At 53.9% G+C, this 24,546-nt stretch overlaps 9 protein-coding genes across 9 annotated transcripts; 5 read left to right on the plus strand and 4 right to left on the minus strand.

Moving 5' to 3' along the window:
* Positions 1-509: 509 nt before the first annotated feature.
* On the minus strand, positions 510-2,666 carry A1O3_06639 (uncharacterized protein; the record flags this gene model as incomplete). Its single annotated transcript, XM_007736757.1, has 3 exons — positions 510-1,585; positions 1,755-2,380; positions 2,446-2,666. The coding sequence occupies 3 exons, from the start codon at positions 2,664-2,666 to the stop codon at positions 510-512; spliced, it is 1,923 nt and encodes a 640-aa protein (XP_007734947.1).
* Positions 2,667-3,330: 664 nt separating this feature from the next.
* A1O3_06640 (uncharacterized protein) lies at positions 3,331-4,747 on the plus strand (the record flags this gene model as incomplete). The annotated part of the gene is made up of 2 exons (XM_007736758.1): positions 3,331-3,522; positions 3,578-4,747. 2 exons carry the CDS (start codon positions 3,331-3,333, stop codon positions 4,745-4,747), a joined length of 1,362 nt encoding a protein of 453 aa, XP_007734948.1.
* An 877-nt stretch (positions 4,748-5,624) lies between these two features.
* A1O3_06641 (ubiquitin-conjugating enzyme E2 D/E) lies at positions 5,625-6,432 on the minus strand (the record flags this gene model as incomplete). Its single annotated transcript, XM_007736759.1, has 4 exons — positions 5,625-5,743; positions 5,851-6,064; positions 6,222-6,338; positions 6,406-6,432. 4 exons carry the CDS (start codon positions 6,430-6,432, stop codon positions 5,625-5,627), a joined length of 477 nt encoding a protein of 158 aa, XP_007734949.1.
* Positions 6,433-7,080: 648 nt separating this feature from the next.
* A1O3_06642 (uncharacterized protein) lies at positions 7,081-9,306 on the minus strand (the record flags this gene model as incomplete). The annotated part of the gene is made up of 3 exons (XM_007736760.1): positions 7,081-7,248; positions 7,299-9,225; positions 9,284-9,306. The coding sequence occupies 3 exons, from the start codon at positions 9,304-9,306 to the stop codon at positions 7,081-7,083; spliced, it is 2,118 nt and encodes a 705-aa protein (XP_007734950.1).
* Positions 9,307-9,848: 542 nt separating this feature from the next.
* Positions 9,849-15,881, plus strand: A1O3_06643 (uncharacterized protein; the record flags this gene model as incomplete). Its single annotated transcript, XM_007736761.1, has 1 exon — positions 9,849-15,881. One exon carries the CDS (start codon positions 9,849-9,851, stop codon positions 15,879-15,881), a length of 6,033 nt encoding a protein of 2,010 aa, XP_007734951.1.
* Positions 15,882-16,756: 875 nt separating this feature from the next.
* A1O3_06644 (uncharacterized protein) lies at positions 16,757-18,928 on the plus strand (the record flags this gene model as incomplete). The annotated part of the gene is made up of 1 exon (XM_007736762.1): positions 16,757-18,928. The coding sequence occupies one exon, from the start codon at positions 16,757-16,759 to the stop codon at positions 18,926-18,928; it is 2,172 nt and encodes a 723-aa protein (XP_007734952.1).
* Positions 18,929-19,267: 339 nt separating this feature from the next.
* Positions 19,268-20,232, minus strand: A1O3_06645 (phosphatidylinositol glycan, class H; the record flags this gene model as incomplete). Its single annotated transcript, XM_007736763.1, has 2 exons — positions 19,268-19,530; positions 19,788-20,232. The coding sequence occupies 2 exons, from the start codon at positions 20,230-20,232 to the stop codon at positions 19,268-19,270; spliced, it is 708 nt and encodes a 235-aa protein (XP_007734953.1).
* Positions 20,233-21,036: 804 nt separating this feature from the next.
* Positions 21,037-21,756, plus strand: A1O3_06646 (uncharacterized protein; the record flags this gene model as incomplete). Its single annotated transcript, XM_007736764.1, has 2 exons — positions 21,037-21,547; positions 21,596-21,756. The coding sequence occupies 2 exons, from the start codon at positions 21,037-21,039 to the stop codon at positions 21,754-21,756; spliced, it is 672 nt and encodes a 223-aa protein (XP_007734954.1).
* A 568-nt stretch (positions 21,757-22,324) lies between these two features.
* Positions 22,325-23,775, plus strand: A1O3_06647 (ribose-phosphate pyrophosphokinase; the record flags this gene model as incomplete). The annotated part of the gene is made up of 2 exons (XM_007736765.1): positions 22,325-23,656; positions 23,719-23,775. 2 exons carry the CDS (start codon positions 22,325-22,327, stop codon positions 23,773-23,775), a joined length of 1,389 nt encoding a protein of 462 aa, XP_007734955.1.
* Positions 23,776-24,546: the final 771 nt, after the last annotated feature.

Genomic DNA, 24,546 nt, shown 5'->3' on the forward strand with positions numbered 1-24,546 from the left:
GGATTCATCTCGTAAAATCCATCGATCGACTTTTTCTAGTGCGAACTCAGCAGCCAGAGGTATTAATGATGAATCTGAATGAATGTGAATCGAATGGAATGCGACGATGGACGGACTCACACCACGACCGAATCAGCGAGCTAGGTATATTATATTCTTAGGGACTCAGGCTGCATGGCATGCTGCATACACATACACATACACATCCAAAAACATACAAACACACTACAGAGAACAAACACTGGTTGCCGGAAGTGTGAGCAGGGGCAGACATGGGAAAAGGAAATACCTATTGGAGGAGATTCTACAGCCGTAGAGGACTATCGTTTAGTAGTGGTAGAGTATGAGTATGATTACGACTATAACTATGACTACTATGACAAGCCACACAGTAGTTGATACAGCGAAAGGAAGTAACGAAAAAGAAAAAGAAAGAGGAAAAGAAGAACAGTAGATGAATTCTCGTGGAAAGGTAGGTCCTAAAGGTATATTCTGTGACCGTGCCGTTACTATTGCGCGTGTACACCCGAGCCAAGGTCAATGCCAAAGTCAAACTCGGCGTTGGCAGAAGGGGAATACAAGAAGTCGTAGTGTTCCAGAAACGTTGCGTCGGCCGGACTAAGCCACTGGTCGTCTGGATTCATATCCAGAAGAGCAGACCGACCAGAACCAGAACCAGGACCAGGACCAGAACCCAAATGGTCTGTCAATTCTGTGCCGTCTGCGTCTGCCTGTTGCCCCTGCCCTTGTTTCGGCAGGAATCGGTCGAGTAACTTGCGCATGCTGCTCGCAATGCTGGTCAGTAGATGCCGAGGGTGCGTGGTGACGGTGACGTCCTTTAAGACGGTGGCTAATGCATCCAGTGTTTCCGACACTGCCACCTTGTCGATCTGTACGTTGGCTGGGTTCTTGATCGTCGTCTTGAGAAGAAAGACAAAGGCGAAGGCGATCATTGTGTCGAAATACGCCGGGAGCCCTGGAAGGTAAGACTGTATTTCCTGGTCGGCCACGACGATACGCAGAATCGAAGTGGCAGCGTGAATGGCGAAGCTGGCGAATTCCTCGAGGTCCGGGTCCAGCGGCTGATGCTGATGCCGATGACGCTGTGCTTCCGCTAGGGTTGCCCCTCGAAACAAGTGCGAATAGAGGAACAGCTTCGCGAAATAATAGTGTAGGTCAGCCGCTTTGCGAGGATAGTTCCCTCTATATTGCGAGCCCTGAAACCGTTCGTTCCAGTCGGCTCTCCAAGTGTCCAACGCGATACTCAACCGTCGGAGTTGAGGCGTCAACGAGTCGGAAAGGTGAGCCTCGGGGTCAAGGCCAAACTGATCAAAGACGCGAGTGCTGATTGACCAGATTTCCACCTGACTTACCAACCTCACATCATCCTCGGTTACATATTGGGATTTAAGGAACTCCGCGGGGGATGTGATAGAGGCGAAATCCCGAGTCAACGGTGGCCTGCCGTAGGCGATGGAGAAATGATGGTCACAGACATACACAAGATAGTAGAGCCGAGTGCGTAGGTAACAGGCTTTCTTTGTATGAGGAGCTTTGGGTATACAGCGGTGTAGGTTTAGTTCTCCTGCAAGGCGAGCCGCTTGATGGCAGATGAACATCAGTCGACGTCCTCTTCGGGGGTGAGGCAGGACTTCAAAAAGGAGACTCTTTTCGTCTCCACCAACGTGCAGCCTGATCGACCAAGCTCACAGAGCAAATTGCAATAGAACAGGGTAAGGGCATAGCTCACTCACCTGTTCCAACAAGAGCCCAGGATATATCGCTTAGCCAAAATGCGCCTATGCAGAGAGCGCGCACATCATCGTGACTGTTCGTCTTGGAGAACATCCGAGACGAAGCCAAGTTGACAAAATGCTTGTAACATGCTTGGTAAAGGGGGGATGGAGTGTGGAGTGCGGCAACCGCACAGATCGCGGCAGTCAAGAGAGACGAGCTTTTTCGGACGCTAGCCAAAGAGTCGTGCTCGGCAAGGATACCGTAGAGGAAATGATCGAGACGTCGAATGTACAAGCTGAAAAAGGCCTCGGCGTCGTCAAGCCCAATGATACCGCAGTTGATCAGATCATTGTTGTCAGCAGAAGGCTGATCAAGTCCTGGTCTGGATGTTGAGGTAGACAGTTCAAACACGCAAGATGCAGGGACCACAGCTGGGCCTTTGTTGAGGTCCATCACGACCTCCCAGCCTTGCTCCTCTTGTCCAGGACCTTCAGCATTGACAGTGCCTGTCGCATCTAACTGCCCTGACTCGGGTCGAACTTGGGTCGGGATGCGTTGTGGTGGCGGCTCTATAACATTCTGAGTTATCTGGTCGATCGAGTCTTGTAGCATACGGAGTTTCTGCTCGACGTTGCTTTTCCATCTAGATAGATGGCCATCCATCAGCGCTTGCCGGGCGGCGCCTCTCAGGTTACAAACGTGACTCACGTAACATCACTCTCAAGAAGCGTCTGGAGGCTCCGATTGACGACGCACGACAGTCCGCGCTTCTTACATCGAGTACAAGGAGGGCTTGCATCTGTCATCTGGCATTTGATTTTCTGCCTCCGACAAGCAACGCAGGCAGTAATTTTCCGACTGATGTCAATGGGTCTGCGGTCCCCGAAAGACTCTCGTAGTGCTTGGGCAGCTGCCGAGCCAGAGTCCATTGCGTGGTATGACTGCCAGTATACTTGTTTTGCTCCGAGCCAATGTCATCAATGACAGCCGTGGAAGTAAGGAGGGTGGATGGAAGATGGCGCCATGCTTCCGGCAAAGATGTCAGAGTCTATACGGAGTAGTCTATAGGTAGAATCTCCTCTTCTTGGTCATCTGCGTGGCCCCGAACGCGTTACTGGACTGGTCAGGGTCACGGACCTTTACGAGAAAGACTCTAGAAGAGACAGCACAAGGAGAACGAAGAGTTATACCAACATATTAGTAGTGCTGTTCGAAACGTATAATCTCTTGAACCCGGTTGCGCCAAGGGTAGTCACGTGGGGGATCATGTCATGTGCCGTGCACGTGACTCGACTTCTCATCTGAGAGATGTATAGCAGCGGACCGTTCGCAAGCGGGCGAGTCGCGACATCCTGCACGCTACAACCAGGCAGAAGCGAGGACATTGAGACATTGAGCACGAGGCTGCGACGCTGCAAGTGGTGACGAGAAGTTATCAAGAAAAGACCCGGGGTAGTATACTCCGCCGTAGATTCTTATCGATAAGCAAAAATTTCGAGTGGAGGGAACCTTCAACCCGCGCTCGCTCTGCAACTTCATAACTTCGTGCCGCTGTATTTGTTTTACTCCGTCAACACGCCCTTGCAGAACAGCATGGCCAAGCCGAGGAAGAAGAGAAGGACACATGTCCCCCGTGATGATGCACCAGGGAAGCCAGGTCAAGGAAGCCGTCGCCCAAAAAGCATGGTTATCCGAATGGGCGCTGGCGACGTCGGCCCCAGTGTCACCCAGCTGGCCAGAGATTTTCGGACTGTGATGGAACCGGACACTGCGAGCAGGCTGAGGGTAGGGCGTCTCTATCTACCGGAAGCTTGTCTTTCTTTACTGACTCCTGTGGCAGGAACGGCGAGCGAACAAACTGAAAGATTACACCGCCATGGCTGGCCCTCTGGGGGTAACGCACCTTTTCCTCTTTTCACGATCCAAGACCGGCAACGTCCATCTCAGGGTTGCATTGGCACCTCGGGGCCCGACCCTGACCTTCAGAATCGAGCGGTACGCCCTGTGCAAAGATATAGCCAAAGCTCAGAAGCATCCTCGCGGAGGAGGGAAAGAATACTTGAATGCTCCCTTATTAGTCATGAACAACTTTACCTCGCAGGCCGCGGGCGAGCCCAACGCAGATCCGATCAAAAAACAACTCGAGACCCTGACTACCACCGTCTTTCAGGGCATCTTCCCACCCATCAGCCCACAGACGACATCGTTGAACTCAATCAAGCGAATCCTGCTTTTAAACCGAGAAACTCAAGCAGACGGAACGTATGTAATCAGCCTGCGACACTACGCCATCACAACTCGCAAAGCAGGCGTGTCGAAACGAGTCCGGAGGTTTGATCCGAGCGAGCAGCGCCTCAGAGAGAAAAAGACGGGGGCATTGCCAAACCTGGGCAAACTGGACGATATGGCAGACTACATTCTAGACCCGTCGGCAGCAGGATATACCTCAGCCAGTGAGACAGAACTCGACACCGATGCAGAGGTCGAGGTAATGCAATCAACGACCCAGCGTGTGCTCAGCAGACGCGAGCAACAAAAACAGCAGGGTGATGAGAAAGAAAAGGCGAAAGCCACAGAAGCTGGCTCGAATGTTGAGAAGCGAGCAGTTAAATTGGTCGAGCTGGGTCCCCGGATGAGGCTGCGCATGGTGAAAGTGGAAGAAGGCATCTGCGAGGGGCGAGTGATGTGGAATGAGTTCGTGACGAAGACAAAAGCCGAGGAGAAGGAGTTAGATGAGAGATGGGAGCAGAGACGCAAAGAGAAAGAGGCGCGCAAAAAACAGCAGAGGGAGAATGTGGAACGGAAAAAGTTGCTGAAGAAGAATACAAAGGCGAATGCTGGACAGGACGGCGAAGAAGGCGAAGATGAAGACGAAGAAGAGGAGTGGGATAGCGATGAGCTTGAAGATTGGGATGATGCCGACGATGTGGATGACATCGCCGATGGTGATGAGGTGGAGGCCGAGGCCGAGGACGAAGAAGACGAAGAAGACGAAGAGATGGAAGGCTGAACTTAGGGTCTGCGGAGGCCAAGTTTCCTCCTTGCCCCTGACAAACTTCCACCCAGCCCGCCGCCGCCCCAACTGTTTCTGTTTCGCCGACCTCGCGAGCGTTGCGTGTGGATCAGAGCGCTGGCGAGGCACTTCCAGGCTACAAACTTGACTTTGGCTGCCACCGAGATTTTCGGGCAATGGTCGACGGCTGCTGAAGACACGGAAACCAGGACCATAGAAGCCTTCCGATCAGTCCTGAGTACTGGGGCGCTTTGGATGCCAGTGGTTACTTGGTGCCTGAACCGACTGCTCGCTTTCTACGGAGAGTGTACACACTCTACATGTCGGCAAGCTTCTGTCCCGGGCCGAAGACGCAGGGTGTGCCTCGCGAAAGAGATCTCAGAGGGTGCAAGAGCACCCACGGGATGTGCCAGGAGGACGGAGGACGGAGCATGTGCATGTGAATTGGTGGAGAGTAGATGTTTGACCTAGATACTATATTCAGACCGGGGATTCCAGCATTCCCCAGATGCAGGAGCCACCGCCTCAAGATGCATGGCGCTCCATAACCCATAATTTGCTTCACGGGAGTCTGCGCTCCGTTATCGTTATTGCTGGTCAAGTCTTCGATTCTGCCGAACCAGCGTTGAAGGCACTCTTCTGCCATCTGAGGGGCATCGATAGGTCTGAGCGCCAGTGACAGGGCCGGTGTCTCAGCCGGACACCTCAATAGGCATCTCAGATTAGCAACAACTTTAGTAACCATATCTCATAACCCATTCCACTGCAGCAGAGCCATCTAATGCATTTTCCTAGCCCTTCTTGCTAAGATCTGGGCATCGAAGGCATCGACTCGTTTCTCCACAGGCGGACCGTCGAAGCGTCATATCCGCTTTCATTTCTTTCCGCTCGCGTACCGTTTCACCCAGTCTCTAGCCTCTTTCTCGTACGCGCCGCGGTCGTTGCGATACTGCTCTGCGATCTTCGTTTCAACGGCATCGTCGGGATTCGGTTCTAGATGATGTCAATGAAACGGCCCACGCACGAACCCAAAGTCCACCCTGGACCAAGGCCATGTCCAAGTCGGTTGTTCAGCGAGGAAAATCGAGGCAGAGACGAACCTTTGAGCAATTGCCTTGCAAACTCCAGCACCGCGCTCATCTTGGTACTGGGCTTCCACTCCGAGTCCTTGAGCATGCCCAGACACATGGTGCCGGAGTTGGGCGGCGAGTCGTTGGAGATGTTGGGGTGATAGATCTTGGTGGTGAAAACGACGGTGGGTGGTTTGAAGGGGTAGTTTTGAGGCAGATTAATGGACAAGTCGAATTTTCCTCCCTGGTAAAGACATTAGCCAAACAGGTATGTAGTGGCAGCCTTGCAGGGAGTCCTAGGCTCGCGGTCCGAGAGGAGAGGACGTTATGTCGCCTGGCCAGGAGAGTCCTGGGTTTGGGTCCCATCGCATACCGCCGTGAACGTTCGCGGATTCACTCACCGCATAAGGCGATCCGGCAGGCCCTTCCATGGTCACTTTCCATTGGTACAGGTTTGCCTCGTCTGCTAAAGCCACGGCGATCCCGGGCGGCGGCGAGTTCATCAAGTCCCCGAGTTCCTGGGCGGGTTAGCCATCCTACTGTAGGCAGTGTCGCAACCTTGGGCGACACTAGCAATATACTCACTTTGGTGATGCGTTTCTGGCTGGCCATGATGGCTGATAGAGGCCGGGGCGCGCCTGATTGCTCCCGCAACTGTCACTGCCTGCCTAGTAGTAACCCTTTCGGCAGGGAGACCTGCGGGCAAGCGGGCAAACGGCCCGATAGCTGGTCAATGGTACAGAGAAGGATGGTGCAAAGTTACTACAGACGGAGTCTCATGAGGCCCTTCTGTTGAGGCGTCAATACATCAAAAGTCAAGCAAATCCTTGTGGTCTGTCAGGTTTGGATGAGTGGACGTTGCGAGGATGAGGATGAGGATGGGGTCAGTGTCAGTAATGCGAGCGACGTTACTTCCGCCCATGTCAAAGTACGGTTGTGAAATAAATATCCGCCGTATTACGGGTGGACCTTAGCTGCCTGTGTACTGCGGAGTATTTACTCATTTTTTGCAGGGGTATGTGCAGTTTGGAGCAGGGCGACACAAACCATACAAAGATACAATGAATGAATTGTCCAGCCCCGGAAAGTGATAAGTGAGAACAACACGAGATTCTTGCATTGCTTTCTAGCCTCTCTTTATTGTGACGCCTACGCTAGACTCGAAAGCGCCCACGGCAATTAAGACTATCCCATCCCATCCTTTTCCTCCACGTGTAGGACCCAGGACACACACGATGCGGTAGAGTCATGATTCGTCCCTCACCCGTCTGTACCACTGCTGTGGAATGTCACGCACAGCTGACAGTACTCGTGTGTCAGGTCAAGGACATGCTGCGGCAGATTGGTGGATTGTACGATGCTGCGCACTTTGACAGCTCCCTCGTCTTCGATGAGCTTTCGTATCGAGTAGAAGAGTTCTGGCGAGAACTACACCACAAGTTAGTACTTTGCCGGGAAGCACGGCGGTCGAATCTTACCTCAGAATACCACCGGTATTGCCAGGTGATCAGACGAATCAGACATGCTAGGGTACTCCTCGTGTCGCCTTTTTTCTCATACATCCGCATTATTCCTCGCATCGCCTTGGGCGAGAATCGGATATTGAGACACTGTTGATAGGCTTCCAATGCCTCGTTTGTGTGGTGTAATCTTTCAGCAAGGTCTCCGAGGATCTCCCATTCTGCCGCCGACTTCTTGTACTGCATTTGCTGTTGGCGGTACTGCCCCATTTCCGTTCGCCAGATGGTGTAGATCCGGAGATCTTCATAGAGTACCATGAACAGATTATCCAGCCATCGCTCACACAGCCGCTTATTTTGGAATTTCGGATATTCCGAGTGGTGGGCTTCGGCGTCTTCGTTGCCTGATTTGACCTCCTCAGCTGCAATGGTGGGGACCGGCTTTTCCATGGATCGATCTGTCTTTATAATAGGATTCTCATCGCCATCACCATTAACTCCGGACGCTGTTGAGACTCCCTCAGCAAGGGTCTTCTCGTCGTCTACCGGAGAATCATCCTCCGAGCCGGCATCTTCGTCTGAGCCTTCACCATTGCTCGCCTTGGGATGCCCGTTCGGAGTGCCCGAGAGTGCAATCGTGCTCGCATTCTTGCTAGACGGCATCTTCGGAGTTACGGAATGATGCCTTTCGGAGCGATATTCTTCTTCCATGACGAAGACGTGACTGCGGGTCTTCAGTAGCGCGTCCCATCCGATGGACGCAGCAATCCGTGTAAGCAGGCTGTAAGCCTTGAGAAAAGTACCCTGATAGGTGGCAGCCTGCAGTTTCCGTAACGATACGTGTACCTGGTCGAAAGGCTCTCCTTGCCGGGGCTGTCCCTCGTCAATCTCGTCCAGCACGCTCTCAGGAAGAATTGGCAAAAGCACACGGCTTGGTTCGGGCATCCTGGGCGAATCTTTATCCTGATAAGAGAACATGGGACAGGAGTTCAGTGTAAGCAGGGCGAGATCCCATTGCTCCATATCAACATACACCTCGGCCAGGCGAGCCCAGGTGCTGAACTCGCTGGGGGCGGCGGTGACGCCTTGCTTGGCCAACTCGAGAGCCCACTCACCTTCGCCTTTGCTCTGGCAGAAGGATGCCTGGCAGTCAAGGAGAGCATAGTCCATCGGCACATCCTGTAGAGAGTCATGCAATAACCGGACTGCCTGGACTTCTTCATCACCATCTAAAAGCACCCTTGCCAGTAGGGAAGACACCTCCACGTCCTTCGTGCGTAGCTTCTCAAACAAGTTGATCCCTGAGGTGTAACGTCCAGTGGTTTTGATGTACTTGAGAAGTCCGGCGGTCAGGTGGTTCGAAACAGCGTTTGGGATTTGAATCTCGGGGTCGGAGCCAAGTTGGCGACCGCTGAAGAAGAGCCTCTCGGCAGCCTCGAAGAACCGGTGTTCCTGCTCTGTATTGGTAACTGGATTGAATCTTCTGACGCCAATGATCTTTTTGATAGTGTCACCACTCCCATCGTCAGAATAAGAGTACGCGCGCAGTACGGCGCAAAGAAATGTCTCCAGCCAGAGCCCGTCCGTTGCCACTCGCCGGTCACCTCTTTCGTCCACACAGTAGCTCTCCACACTTCCCGGGATTTTGACTTCTACCCGCATGTCCAGGTGGGAGAAAGCATTGTAGCAGCAGTATAGGCCCGACACCACTTTGTGGGTTTTGTCTGAGGGATTGAATGTCAGGGTGTTGACATAGGCAGCAAGACTTGCCGAAGAGGAGGCATCGACTCCGGTGACATGGTGGTACACGCCCGTTTGTTTTGCGCCGGCCTTTGAGCTCTGCTTGACCAGATGGACAAGGTCCGGCGGCCCTAACTCGCGCAGTCCGGGTAGGCTCTCCGTTCGCGCATCTACCGCCAATCCGATATCGTCATCCTCAATGATCCTGTAAACGAGTTGTCAGATAAGCCGACGGCCAGCATGAGTTGAATCTGGAGACTGACTCTGGCACTGCCGGCGTAAGCATTGCGGCGCACCCCCGGGGGTGGACGTGTGCAATTTAAGGACAGACTGGCGGAGCCGGGAGGGACGACGGAGCTGGGTTTGGTAGGGGCAGTGTCGGCGGGGGAAAGCAGAGCACGGGACTCCTTCAAGGCCTCAGTCGGAGGACATGTCACCGGTGCTATAAGCTGAATAGGTACTCCGTACTTGCACAAAAGTCAGCAATGGAGGAGTGTTTGGGAGTGCGCTGATCGAGATGCGCTGCGGTACGACACTCGCCAAGCTTGCCATATTTGGACTCATACGAAATCACCTTCGCGTCAAGCCACGCGTAGCCCTTAAACCTCACGAACCTTACCTTTACATATTGGCACAACACCACTGTCACCGTTATCGTCGCCGAACTTCTCGCGACCGGCCGGGCGAGGAGGTTATGAGTCTTCCATGACTGGCTTTTTGTCCAGATATGTCTGTCATCACCCGATCTGATGAAATAGACTTGCGCGCCACTATCGAACTGTACGGGCTGATCCATCCTTTATCCCTTGACCGAGGATAAAGCAAGTCATGTCTGGGTTCGCGGCCATCAACGTCGAACCAGAGGACACGTTCGAAGAAGAGATCGACGATACGAGAGAAATCCAGCTTGAAGAAGCGTTCAAACTCTATCAGAATGCGCTGAGGCTCCACGCCCAAGGCCCCGAATACTTCCAGGAGGCGCTTGATGCCTATGCCGAGTTGTTGCGGTCAGAAGTATTCAAGTACCCCGAGGTTGTTTCAGAGTTCGCCCATGAAGAACTCGACCAAGAAGGCCCTGCAGCAACCGCCCAGGTCGATGGTGGACCACTTCCTCTGCTCCCCAGCAATGCGGCTGAATCATCTGCAAGCTCCGTTCCCCAACTCATCTACCTCGCCTTCAAGAACCGAGGCCAGTTCCTTCTGGATGTAGCCCGCCATCGTCTACCAAACAGCAAAGGCACCCGGCCTGAGCTGTGTCAGCATTATGCAACGTCCTGCAACGAGAGCATTCGGGATTTCGCAAAAGCCCTAGAGCGAGACGATACCGATCTTGACTTGTGGAAAAAGGCCGCCCGTGTGGCGGGTGTCTTGTCGACGCATAGGATAGTGCGGTTCTGCTTGGAAAGTGTACTTGCTGGGGACGACGAGGATGCTGAGCAAACAATCGATCTGTCAGGCCTCGATGAGGCCTATGCTGCCGGGGAGCTCGAAGAGGTCATTGCTCTCGTCCAAGATGATCTAACTCGTCTTCGAAGCTCTGGCACACGGCCGAAGAGCCGGCTGTTGGCCGCCTTGAAGGAGACTAATGATCCTTATCCTTTCCTTCCAAAACGAACAACTTCTCTTGGATACCTGGACGACAGATACCGGCCACTAAGTTTTGGAGTTGGCCAGATTATTCTCCGACCGACCTCCAATGATTTGCTGTCTCTTGGCCAGGCTCTACACAATTTCATTCTCGGCGTTCAAGATGGGTCCAACGCACTTGGAACGGCTACGAGCATCCATGTAGAGTTACCAGATCCACGAGTTCTGAATCACGACGTGGCAGTGGCGTCGGGTACCGACAATGGCGCTGGCGCAGATGGACCATCCCCACCCAACGCTGTTGCAGAAGAGGATGAACCACCGCTGTCTCCCACAGCTTCCCGAGTCCATGTGAAGTCTCCCACGGGAGTAGAACCTGCATCCGAAATGAATATTGCAGAGCCTGAAAGTGGAAAAGACCAAGAGGCCGAGAAGAGTGAGGATCTAGAGGGGGATACAATTGAGGTGTACCAGCCAGATGCGCCGACGGCGGAAGCTCCAATGGTGAACGCGCGGAAGCGCTCTGCAACAGCTGCTGGCAATGAGGAACCCGAGGGTCGAACTAAAAGCAAGAGAATACGCGCAAGGGAGTCGTTGGCCGAGATCGCCGCCCAAGACGACGATGTAGTACATGAGGATCCTCAGAATTTCGTAGACCAACTATCGATGTTTGACGAGGCTGACCAGTCGGTCTTTGATGCGATCAACACTCTCCTTCTGGGAGTCGACTTGGGCACGTACCAATCAGCTAAGGCGATCCGAGAAGCATTCTGGCAAGGGTTCAACAAGATCAGGCACGAAGAGTCATCCGAAAATTCCAAGAAAAATCTGCGGCTCTTGTCGGATCTCAAAGATGCTCTGCTAGACTGGTCTGACGAAAAGAGCCATGCCATTCTCACTGGACATGGCAACCAAGACTTTACAGAAAACGCCACAGGGATGTCGCTCTTTCTTCAACATTCGAGGGCGACCAGTTCGAAGATTGTTGAACAGCCGGCGGGCTCCAATGAGGCAGCCCTTGTCTCAGTTGCCAGACACATCAATGGTGGAGCGACGAATGCCTATGACGCTGCCTATCACTGGCTTCTCTCGATTCTTACCGGTCGTCAAGACTGGACTGCACCTTCTACCTCGTCCTACTTGCGAGAGGTATGGCCTGAAGATATGAAGCAGACCGTGCTACAACTAATCTTGACTACCGAACCTCATCTTTATGAAGCCACGCGCCAACGCTTCTCCTCATTGACACGTTCGAAGACTCTCCCAGGCAAGGGCAGCAACATGGGTGTGGCCATGCATTTTGAGCTCGCGGAGACTCTCTTCGAATTGCACCTTGATCTGCATTCGGCGATCACGAGCCCAACCAGCAATGTCGACGAAACCACCCGTATTGCGCAGAGCGACCGACTGATGAGATGGTCAAGCCTAGCGGACGATTTCATGCACCTCTACCTTGATCGCTCTACACAACCGGCAATGACGGACCCTCTAATTTTGAGATTCATCTGGGCATCAACCACCTATGCGACCCTAGCCGAAGAGGTGGACAAAACGCACGTCGTCCTATGCCTGGAAGATTTGAGACGGGTGCTGGAGCGAACCGGCGTCGATGAAATCGTTCTCCCCAACAATGGAGCCATGCCGGTGATCTCTGTATCGGCCATTAACCAAGAGTTGTCTCGCTTAAATACGCTGGACTTTTTCACGAGTGTTTTTGATAGCGACAATAGCGATCCTGTGGCTGTAATCGAGAAGTTGGAGCCTATTCTTGAAGCTGACGCGATCCCTATCGAGGATGCAGCTCCGTCGCCGTCGGGCGAGCCGGACGTTCTCACACCACAGGCTGAGCAGCTGGTCAGCTTCCTGAGGTCAGGCGATGCTTCTTTGAAGCTGTTCTTGTGGCGGCGCCTTCAAAACGCATACACAGCAATATCATACGCTCCGAAGGTTGTTTCTTGCCTCCTACGAGCACTCGAGACGAGTGTCAGTGAACTGTACAATGCCCGGCATCTCGAGACCGATGACATCCCACGGCAGATTTCGATGCTGAAATGGCTGCGAGATATTGATGAGATTTTGATAAGACTGGTCCTCAAGTTCCTCAACGAACCCTCTGCCCTCGAGTGCATCGACGCAGCGCACCTGCGGTCGTCGTTGAAGGCCATCACCGCGCTTGACAAGTTGCTTCACGGGTTCGTCATCTACGACGACTCCGTCCGGATAGGTCAGACGCCGAGTCCCCAACTCAAGGGCGCGGCTTCAGCCAAGTTGTTCGATAAGAGCAAAGATCGATTCAAAGAGATTCTAGTCCGGACCCGGATTTTGCAATTTACTCTACTCAGGGAAGCCAGCGTACAAGACCCCCCTGCCTATCCTCAAGTTAGCGACCATCTGGCAGACTTTTTGAGCAATGTCCACCACGCCTTTGGGCTGCGGCAGTACTGCAAGTATGCCAACAAGGCGTTCGTCAAACTGGTCAAGAGTGAACTGGGCAAACTAAAATCCTTGGAGGAATGTTCGGGAGATCTGGCTCAGGTGTTCTTTGATCTATATCAGCTTCGGTTCGCGAGCGGGATTGGCGATGTAAACCACGGTTGTCCGACAGAAAACCTCGATCGAAAGACGGCTTGGTCCTTGGTCCCGACCATCATGAGTTACGCTGAACGATTCAATATCAAAGATCTCATCAAAAGTGAACTGAAGCTTACGATCGAGAAGATCCAACAAGCTTTGGGCGCGGTAAAGAGTACGCCGGCTCTTGCGTACAACAAGCGGATAATATCTGCATACCTGAAATCGATCGTCGTCCCCGAAGATCTGTACCGGTGTATCCGTGGTCTTGGTGATCTTCCAACACGTCCTGTAAAGAGTGACACTCAAGCTGTCGCCAGCAGTGGATGGTATTTTCTCCTGGGACACCTGACTCTGGCCAAATTCAAATCGGTCAAGCGAGTGAATCCCTCCCCAACGGACGAGCTGGATATCGCTGCCACTTTCTTCCGGCATGACTTGGATCACGGCATAGAAAAATGGGAGACCTGGTATCGGCTTGCACAAGTCTACGAGGCCAAGATTGAAGACGACCTCATTTGGAATTCAACCAAACTGAACGATGCGAGAGGCGACGTCGCTCTGCTTGAACGCCAGGCCATACACTGTTACATCATGTCCACTGCGGTAGCGATGCGGCTAGCTGACGAGACGCCCGAGACGGCACAAAAGATCGAAGATATGCTTGCAGAGTTTGGTACTCGCCTATACGCGTCGTCTCGGCCTCCGTTGAACATGGAGGCCTTCAGAACTGACAAACAGCAGCGGCATATGAGCAGCCTCGTTGATCAGACCATGTCTAAACAACCTTACCACAAGGCTGTCGGCCAGTATGCGCTGTGGCGTCTCGCTGCTTATCTTCTAAGCCGGAAACTCACCGATCGCCCGAAACATTGGATGGTACACTACACGCGTGCGAAATGTCTTTGGAAGATGTTTCAGAGCCCTGACAACAACGGCCGCGTCTCGGCCGAAGACGTGCTTGACGCCCTTGCCGAGTCTATCGATGCATTGCCCAAGAAAGAGAAGTCAAACGAGCCCATCCTCGAGCCGCACTACAAACTCGTCTCAATCGTCTACAAAATGGTTCGAGCCAAGGCCCTCACCTACAGACAAGCTGAAGAATGGATGCAAGTAACTCGTTATGCCCAGAATATTCCTCTGCCCGATGAAGATGAATGGATCCCTTACGTCCTCGGGATCTTGAAGAAACTCGGGACCGCCGACAAGTCCAACTGGCACCATAGGATTCCGGCCCGGGCAGCCCATGTGTTGTACGATGACGACTCTTCTGCGGCCGGCGCTCTTGGAGCTAGGCACCAGTTCACTCAACAGATCTTCACCAAGACCATGACCATCCAGGTGTGGAAGCCGGAGCACGAACGGCCGGGCCGCCACTACGTCTACACCGGCAGATATGTCACATTCTTCGTCCACCTGCTCGAACAGCTGAGCGATCGAGCCAACATGGACCAGCTAGTGCGCCGGATTCGCAGGAAGACCACCGATTTCCTCGACCACAGTAGATTGTGGGAAGAAGTGGTCACATCTTACGTGCGGCTCATGCGGCGGATCGGGAACATAGCAGATGGCCGTGAACGAGCCCTTTTCGATGGGATGAACTTTGAAGAGTTTACCAAAAAGTCGGAGAAGCTGGAGCGATGGGCCCGAGATCCCGACACTTCGTCAGTGTTTCTGGACATCATGCGCGACGCCATCGATCTGAAACGTCTGAACAACAGCTTAATGAAGGGCCCGTTGATCGACGATCTCATCGGCGATTCCTACGCTTGCCTGTACGAAGAGTTTGTGGCGCAGCTGCCTCCAGAAGAACAGCCGAAGCCACAGCCAGCGTTGTTTCCCCAAGGCACTTTCATCAACATGACAACCGACCTCGCAGGAGACAACGGGGATTCGGAGCGTGCTCGTCTGAACGACATGTTGCGAGCGCAAGGGGATGGTGCTGCGGATGGGCCCCTGGCCGTCTCGATTTCCGCGCCGGTGGGTCTGGGCCTACAGACATCTTCGTCGTTCATGGGCATGGTTGGGCAAGCCGAAGTCCATCGGACCACGGGAAAACCTGGACGTACCAAGACAGTCACCAGACGCGAGATCCAACGCAAGGCTGAAGCAGCAATCGTCAAACCACCGCCGATTAAGACTCCGATCCTGAGCAAGAGACTGGTGGTGGAGATCCCTACCAGGGACACGAGCTCACCAATCGATAAGCGGCTCGCCGATACGAAAGACGAGGATCCTGAGGGGAGCCGGGCTAGTTCTAGAAGAGGCAGTATTCACGACAGCGCGGATGGCGAAGAGGACTCCGGTAGCGAACTCAGTGATCTTGAAGACCTGGACGATAAAAAACAGCTCCTCTCTGAACTTGAACATGCCGGGGAACAAGCCGACGATGCCGCAGAGAACCACGGCGGTGACGAGGGCGACAATGGTGACGGTGACGGTGACGGTGACGATGCCGATGATGCTGTGGAAGATGAGGCCAATGACGTGTACGACGAAGCCGGCGAGGAGGGCGAGGTGGGAGAAGAAGGCCCCGACGAAGAGAAGAGTGATGTGGAAGATGACGAGATGGTGGATGCAGGAGAGGAAATCGAGATCCAGGATTCCCAGGAGAATGTCGAGGTCGAGGCCAAGGAGAGTGCGGGCGAGGGAGAAGAGCAGACGTTCCACGAGGCGCGGGAAGAGACCATCGGCGATGGCTAGGGAGGATGCTGAAACCCCTTACTCCGTAGCCACTGGTAGGGAAGGAAACGAGAGTTCTTGAGATACCCGTTCGAACTGACGCCGTTGGCAGCGATCATGCATGACTTTCTTCTACTGTAACTATATCCAGCTTTTCCTCTTTCCTCGCAGTAAGGGCCTTAGGATCCCTGAGGGCGGCAGCAGAGCAATGGTAGAGGGGGAGCGTTCCCTAAGGCGCGTTGCACTGTTCTACAACTACAACTTCCATAGTTAGTTTACAGAGCGAGCGATCTTCTAGGACGTATGTACGCAGTAGAAATATGTAGTGTACTGTACTGTAACCATGGAAATATCAATATCTAGATGGACATGTGGGATGCATGGATGCTTCACTCAGCCGGGGAGGGGAAGTGTTGTGTACTGGAAAACAAAAAAAAAATGATTTGATTTGATTCTCCAACTCGCCCACCCATCAATTAAGTGCCCTGCGATTTACGATAGACACTGTGTCTCGTACACATCCGTTTTGCGTGCATTGGCAATTCTCTAGGCTTCTCTTCTTGCTGGCATGTGTGTCCTTGTCCTTCCTTTTCCTTTTCATGCCTCTTGTCCCTTGTGCGCTGCGACTCGTAACCCGTCACATTGCAGCCTCGCGTCCCGGGCTAGGGCTGGCACGAACGTGTCGTACATCCTCGCTCGTTTCGGGGTCGACGACGACATACTATTTCCAGAGACTGTGCACGACGGCAGACCAGACAGACCACGACTCGAACAGTATATCCCGGCGAACAGAGTACACTGATCACGACCACAACCACGACCTCGACCACGACCTCGACCACGATTCCAAACATCCGGCCGCCGAGGAACCCTCTCCGAGCCACGGCCCACCTACCATGAGCGACGAGTCTTACGTGCCGTCGCCGTCGGCAGACTACGCGAGCTGCAGCACGGCGGAGCTGATCGAGCGCATCTCGGCGCTTGAGCGACAACTACGTGCACAGACTGCGCGGGTGGCTGCGCTGAGTGGCCGAGCGACAGACACAGACACAAGTTTGAGCAGGGACGAGACACGATCTATACGCGCAGATGACGAGACCGAGCCTTCCGGCGCGGGCGCAGGCGCCGTCGGAACACAGGCTTTAGGAAACTATGCGCGACGTCGGTCCCGATCCCGGTCGCGGTCGCAGTCGCCCTCACGACGCGCCCGACCCTTCGACCCGAGCCTCTACTCGACGCGGCACATCGCGCTCAAGTTCGCGTACCTGGGCGGGCGGTACAACGGGTACGAACACGCGAATGGGAACGTGTTGCCGCAGCCGACGATCGAGGAGGTGCTGTGGAAAGCGCTGCGGAAGACGCGGCTGATCAGCCCGCCCGTGGCCGAGGGCGCAGACCAGTCGATGGACGTGGTGTGGGACAGACATGCGCGGCTGGCTCGCTACACGGACGGGAAGAGCGGCGGCCGCGACGAGGCGCGCGGGAAGGTCAGGCTGGATCTCAACTGGGAGGGGTGCCAGTACAGCAAGTGTGGTCGGACGGATAAAGGGGTCAGCGCGTTCGGGCAGGTCATTGGGATCCGGGTGCGGAGTAATCGGCCGATCGACACGGAGAAGAAGCAGGAGGAAGAAGAAAAGGAAGAGGAGGAGGAGGAACACACGCATATAGCAGGACAAGTGTCTACGAGACCGAGACCGAGCCTGTCGTCTCGTCCGGAGAATGGAGCAGACGATGGAGCGAGGTCAATAACTTCTCCTGAGAATGGAGGAGACGATGGAGCGAGGTCAATAGCTTCTACCGAGTGGGAGGATGCCATGCCCTCGATCGATGTCGACGACCTTGACGCCGACCTCGATTCTTATACGAAGCCCTTCGATCCCATCAGAGACGAGCTGTCCTACGTGACGATACTCAATTCCATCCTACCGCCAGACATCCGCGTCCTCGCCTGGTGTCCGGACCCGCCGGCGAACTTCGACGCCCGCTTCTCCTGCCGTGAACGGCGGTACAAGTACTTCTTCACCAATCCGGCGTTCTCGCCCACCCCGGGCCCGAAAGGTATGAGGGACGCGGACGGGAAACCGGCGCGACTCAGGGAAGGGTGGCTGGATGTCGAGAAGATGCGCGAGGCCGCCAAGAAACTCGAGGGCCTGCATGATTTCCGGAACCTGTGCAAGATCGACGCGAGCAAGCAGATGCCGAACTGTGAGAGGAGAATCACGTTTGCAGACGTGGTCGAGTGGGAAGACACGGGCAAGATCTTTTCCATCCACCCCGGGCTGAATGAATCGGCCAGACGAGGGGAATCGAACATCGGCTCTGTTTTCGGGGCTGGTTTGAACCTCGGCGCTGTTCTCAACAACGGCCAGGCACCACCATCGCTGACCGGGCCGAAAGTCTACGCCTTTTGTGTCAACGGGTCAGCCTTCTTATGGCACCAGGTTCGCTGCATGGTCGCCGTGTTGTTCCTTGTCGGCCAAGGGCTCGAGGAGCCCAGCGTTGTCGATGAGCTGCTCGACGTGGACAAGACCCCGGGAAGACCGATGTACGAGATGGCGGATGACAAGCCGTTGGTGTTATGGGACTGTATATTCCCGGACACGGACGACAAGGACGACAAGGTCGGTGTCATGACCGACTCGCTGGACTGGGTCTACACCGGCGACCAAGCATCACACCCGCCGGTCAACGGCAAGAGCGATGGCAAGTTCGGGGTCGGCGGCGTGGTCGAGGAGCTGTGGAGGCAATGGCGAGAAGCCAAGATCCAAGAATTATTAGCTGGCAGCCTGCTCGATCTGGTCATTGGTCAGGGCGACGGCACTGCGCTGCATCGGCTCGCTCAGGGCCATGTCGAGGACATTTCGCGTCGCAGTCGAAAAGTGTTTGACGGGGACAACAATGCCCGGATTGCAGGCCGCTATGTGCCATTGATGAAGAAGCCCAAGATGGACACCTTGCATGTCCAGAACGCCAAATGGTTGACTATTCGGAAAGCAAGGAGTGAGGCTCGGTCTCAGACTCAGACTCAGGCAACCGAAGCAACCGCAACGGATGTAGAGGGACAATAGCGTTGTCCCGCTGTATGGCTGGCAATTGTTTGTCTCGTTTTAGCGCTGTCTGGCTGGCAGTTGTGTCTCGTCTTAGCGCTGTATGACTGGCAGTTGTGTGTCCAGTCTTAGCGAATGCCTGAATACAAGCATTTCCGACCGCCTCGCCAAACTTCCTCGAGGATGTCCCGTCTAGGGAGGAGGGTCTAAAAACCACAATAAAAGTTAGCCAGCTGTCCAGCAAACATTGTTCGGCAATGCAAAGTAACGCGATGCACTGGACTGCAACCATGATGCATGCTTAGCATACACGGCTGGGTCTGTCGCCAGTGGTATATAGCTTAGCATAGACGGCTGGGTCTATATAGTTGACATGATATGATCGATAGATCCTCGCGGAACAAACGCGTCTTGTCTTACCGGAAAAACAACCACGACCTCTGTGGCGCCTTCCACAATCACGGCGAGATAAAATCGGACGGCGAGCCCTTGGAACGCCTCATGGATGACGATGTCCTGGATCTGCGTCGTGGGGATGAAGGTCGTGGTCGCGCCCATGAAGAAGTACCGCGAACTCGTGGACGTTTGGATCCCCAGGCCCTGGAGTACCAAGAGCGATTCTTCTGCAAAGGGAGAACGGTTCGTTAGCATTTAGAAGTAGTAGTAGCAGTCTTCTTTTCGTCAGGCCAGCTGTGGAAGGAAAAGTCTGACTCTGTCAAACCGACACGACACTGCAGATCGATTGGTTCAAATTGACGGTTTACGCGTGTAGAGATGTTGAGCTTGACTTTGGGCAGATTCATCGCTTGCCATGGTAATCCGTGTGGGATTGGGATTGGGATTGCACCTGGGACAGTATCAGACCGGATGGTATACATACCGACATAATCCCTCCTCAAACACAAATAGATGACGGCCAAGCTCAAAGGCACTAGAATCCACCATTCCGTCCGCTCGGCAAGCGTCTTGACCAGTCCGCCGCCCAGACTCAGCTGGAGCGCGAGCTGGGCGTATTTGTCAAACGCACAGTTGAGTTCGGTAGTGTCTTGTTGGTGGTGGTGGTGGTGGCGGTGGTGTTGAGCCTTAGCAACGTTGAGCAGCAGCGCGTAGAACACCAGTACAAGTCGGACCACGTGTCGCAGAACCGTCAGCGTCAGGATGTGGGATTTGAAGAATCTGAGTCGGTGCTTGAATCTGGATTTGGACGTGGGCGTGGACGTGGATGTCGCCGTGGGGCGGCGAGGACGGCGAGTCGTGACGGTGAACGACACTGTGGTTGGCGATGGGAGGTAGACTTCGAGATACTGGGTGGTGCCGGTGAACATGGCTTTTAATGTCGAGTGTTGTCAGATAGACCAGGCATTTAGGAGAGATTGAATAAGACCAGACTAGATTGGATTGTGCGATGGGAGGGAAGCGCCGGATGGAATCGTGATAGTAAGATTCGTTGAGCAAGAGGTACGAGGTACCTTAATATCAATTCTGGCTGGGAGGTCGGTCTGGGTCGGAGATTGATGTAGATGTCGGTTGGGGATTGCCTGTCACAATCGCGACAGGGGCAAAACTGTCGGCTGGCACGTTAAAGGGAAGCTGGGGTCTTGCGTATGAAGGACTAAGAAATCTAGGTGGCGCGAGACAGATACTTGGTACATTCAAATCCATATAATTCATGTCTTTATCAGTCTGGAGGTGGAGGTGAAGGTGGAAATGAAGAGGATAGGTATGCCGGAAGAATGATAATCCGAAGCCAGTCCAGCCTTGTCTGCGGTCTAGTCGAGCCTGAGGCTGCGCTATGCTATCTGGATGTCTGCACGCTTTTCCGAGTGTGAAGCATTGATTTCCACGTGTGCGTTTTGGCGGAAATGGCCACGGCAAGAAGCGGTACAGCTGAGCATGCTAGTATCACGATTCCTTCAGGGTGCACTGTCTATTAGGGCGACAGATATCCGTAAATACTAGATACCTTCCTCGGGAGACGACAGAGGAGATCTCGGAAGACCTGCCTTTTTGGGCGGTGCCGGCATGTCTGGACTGGCGGTGCTTTTCAACTGCCCAGGCAACTTGTTCGTCTCAACCAACATTACCATTACTTTCGCTGCATAAATCTCAGTGGACAAGATTGTTCACAAATGGCCGACGACCAGCGTGAGACCAAAACCTCCTCTTCACCCTTCGCCAATACTGACAGGAAAGAGCGAGAGTCGACCAGAGACGACAGCCGCAGACACAGCAGGTCGCCTCGTAGAGACAGAGACAGGCGTGAAGATCGGCCCCGGCGCAAAGACGGGGGATTCAAATGGAAGGAGAAGCGCCAAGATGAGGACGACTCCCGACGAGACCGTGACTCAGGACTCCAACGAGGCTACAGAGACCATTATCGACCTCGAGCCCGATCTCGATCGCGATCACGATCACCGCCCCCACGACCTCGTTCACCACGAAGACGCGATAGTGAGCGGGGGACGAAAAGTGACGGTGTAGAGCCGAAACGACCGGAGGAGAGGAAGGACAAGAAAGACAAGAAGGAGAAGAGGCCTGCGCCCGCGCCCGCGGTGCCGACAGAACCCATGATCATCGTTTACATCAACGATAGGTTGGGCACGAAGAAGGCGATTCCATGCTATGCCACGGATCCAATCAGTAAGCGCCCGTCCACGCTCCTTGTGTAGATAAGCTAACAAGCAGCAGAGGACTTCAAGGTGATTGTCGCCTCAATGATTGGCCGGAAGCCGCATGAGATCCTCCTCAAGCGACAAGGCGAAAGGCCGTTCAAGGACCAACTCACACTACAAGACTACGGCGTCAGCAACAATGTCCAACTAGACCTCGAGGTGGACACGGGAGATTGAACTGGGGAATTGGGGGAGGGGAGCATGCTGGACGTCTATTTGGCTGAGGCCACATCGGGATGAGAACATGAGAATAGCTGCGATGCAACGACCAGGAGGGTGCTCTGTCACACACTACCACTGTACAGTACACTTGGAAGTACGCTCTGCCCTGTCCTTACCTTGTTCCTCTGGACTCTGGACTGCGGACTGCCAGACCTGACGCCATTCGACCTCGGAATGTCCAAGAGAAATGGATGCGGAAGGTGGGGCGAGACAAAAGTTCTGCGGGCGCATGAACCACTTCGCCTCTAGTAATTAGACCTCGTTCCTTTTCTCTCTTCTCTCCCGCTGTTGTCATGTCGACGACCGCAGACAACTTGGGTCCAGCCCTGATGCCGGTGCCGGCTGTATCTTCTCGAATCAAAGTACTACTCCCCTCCTCTTCCTCTTCTTGAATCCGCCCCTCGCTAGCCCTCGAGACTGCATCTCCCCCCATCTCCTTTCGTTGCCGACCTTGGAGTCAGGTCCAGTCCAGTCCAGTCTAGTCAAATTTGCTTCCAACTCTTACGCCATTCTTTAGACCACCATGGTTCGCAATATCGTCGTCCTCGGTGGCTCGTCCCATCCCGCCCTAACCGACACAATCTGCGAAATCCTCGGCATCCAGCAGGGTCAAGCCCTCTTCTCCAAATTTTCCGTCGGCGAGACTCGAGTTGAGATAGAAGAGTCGGTGCGAGGAAAAGATGTCTATATCATCCAGTCAGGCGGGGGGAAGGTCAACGATCATTTTGTCGAACTCCTCATTGCCATCTCAGCATGCAAGACCGCTTCGGCCAAGAAGGTGACCGCCGTTCTTCCACTCTTCCCCTATTCTCGACAGTCGGACATTCCCTACAACAAGACCGGCGCCCCTCTCGTCAAGGCCTCCAACCTGTCCAGCAAGTTGGTTCCCGATTCCAATGGGTATACCTTCGACAGCATTCCGCCCACTCCACACCCGGACCGCGGCGAAAGTCATGGTTTGGCCAACGGCCATGGTCACCTGCTCCACAAGGCCGCCTCCAGATCACAGCTGGACGATGTCGAGCAGAGCCCGACTCACCAAGCCCGGTTCAGCCACTACCGCGACTCGAGCGCGCATTCAAGCACAAAGTCAGCCGAGTACTTCCCAGGCCCTCGAAGACGGGGAGACTCGGTCACCTCCACTAACGGAGTTCCCAACGGCGTCCCCAACGGCGTCCCCAACGGCGTCACCAGCCACGACTTCGCCGCCAAGCTGGACCCCCAAGAGAATTTCAAGCCTCGCCCTGGCTATCGTCAATGGGTCGCACAAGCGGGTACTCTGGTGGCCGACTTGCTCACGTGCGCCGGGGCCGATCACATCATCACCATGGACTTGCATGATCCTCAGTACCAAGGCTTCTTCGACATCCCTGTCGACAATCTCTACGGCCGGCCACTGCTGAAGAAATACATCCAACAGAACATCCCAGACTACAAGAATGGGGTGGTTGTCAGTCCCGACGCAGGTGGAGCGAAACGGGCTACTGCCATTGCCGATTCTTTGGGAATTGAGTTTGCCCTCATTCACAAGGAACGCAGACCGACCAAGATTACAGACAGGCAAAATGCCACCATGATGTTGGTGGGCGATGTCACGGGCAGAATTGCCATTCTGATCGACGATCTAGCCGACACCAGCAACACCATCACGCGAGCGGCCAAACTTTTGAAGAAGGAGGGTGCCAGCAAGGTGTATGCCCTGGTCACGCATGGTGTTTTGAGCGGTGATGCCATTGATCGAATCAATGCAAGCGCGCTGGATAAGGTCATTGTAACAAACACGGTCGACCAGCAAGATCATCGTAGGCGGTGCCCGAAGTTGGAAGTGCTCGAGGTTGGACACATTTTTGCCGAGGTGAGTCATCCAATCCCGGGGCGTGTCAAGAAAGAGAGAGTTGCTGATGAAGTTTTGTATAGGCCATCCGACGAGTTCACTACGGAGAAAGCATCAGCGTCCTGTTCCAATACGATTAGGTTTGATGCGTCACAAGACGTTGAGTGTCGACACCCGCCAGCTTTGCCTTTACTCGACATTGCCCAATTATGCATTGAAATGCCCGTCACCGGGTTGATACAGAAAAACATCAGAATCAAACAGAATCAAACCACAAAAACATCACAAAACTCGACCTCGAAATACAGAAGCTCCTTGAACCAAGTGCTGGAGAGGTCTTCACCGAGGCGTTTTGCATGGATTCGGACTTGCGAACAACACAGATAGGTACATGAGGGGTGGCGGTCTAAATATCATTTATCATGAGCTTGCATACTGCATACTGTCTACAATTGTGCAATAGTGGTTTCAGCTTAGGAGTGGTCCTGAATGAACCAAATGGGATGGTGGCAACACGGGCTGGTAGTTTTTTTGCCCGAGACTTTGAGCTCAATCAACGATGAGATTTGAATACACGTGAGTCTGATCGATCAATTACAGTACAGTACAATTACAATCACAGTTACCATCACCATCACCATCACGGTGAAGCACGTGAATTTGTGCGTAAACTGAGTGTTGATGTTCAAGTTAATGCCGTCTGGCGTCTTATTCGACTAGGAAAAGCAGCCCAACTTATCATGCACGGCCGACTGAAGTTTAAACGTATCCACTAGACAGAGGATCGGACAGGGCAGCGGACTATAGAATATAGACTGTCGACTGTATTCGTTTTAATGTAGTAGTATTACTACTAGTAACATAGGTGGCATTCCAACTATCTGTGCCTGGTATAGATAAATAGAGATGTA

Source organism: Capronia epimyces, assembly GCF_000585565.1.
Source record: "Capronia epimyces CBS 606.96 chromosome Unknown aczIQ-supercont1.5, whole genome shotgun sequence".
NCBI lineage: Eukaryota > Fungi > Ascomycota > Eurotiomycetes > Chaetothyriales > Herpotrichiellaceae > Capronia > Capronia epimyces.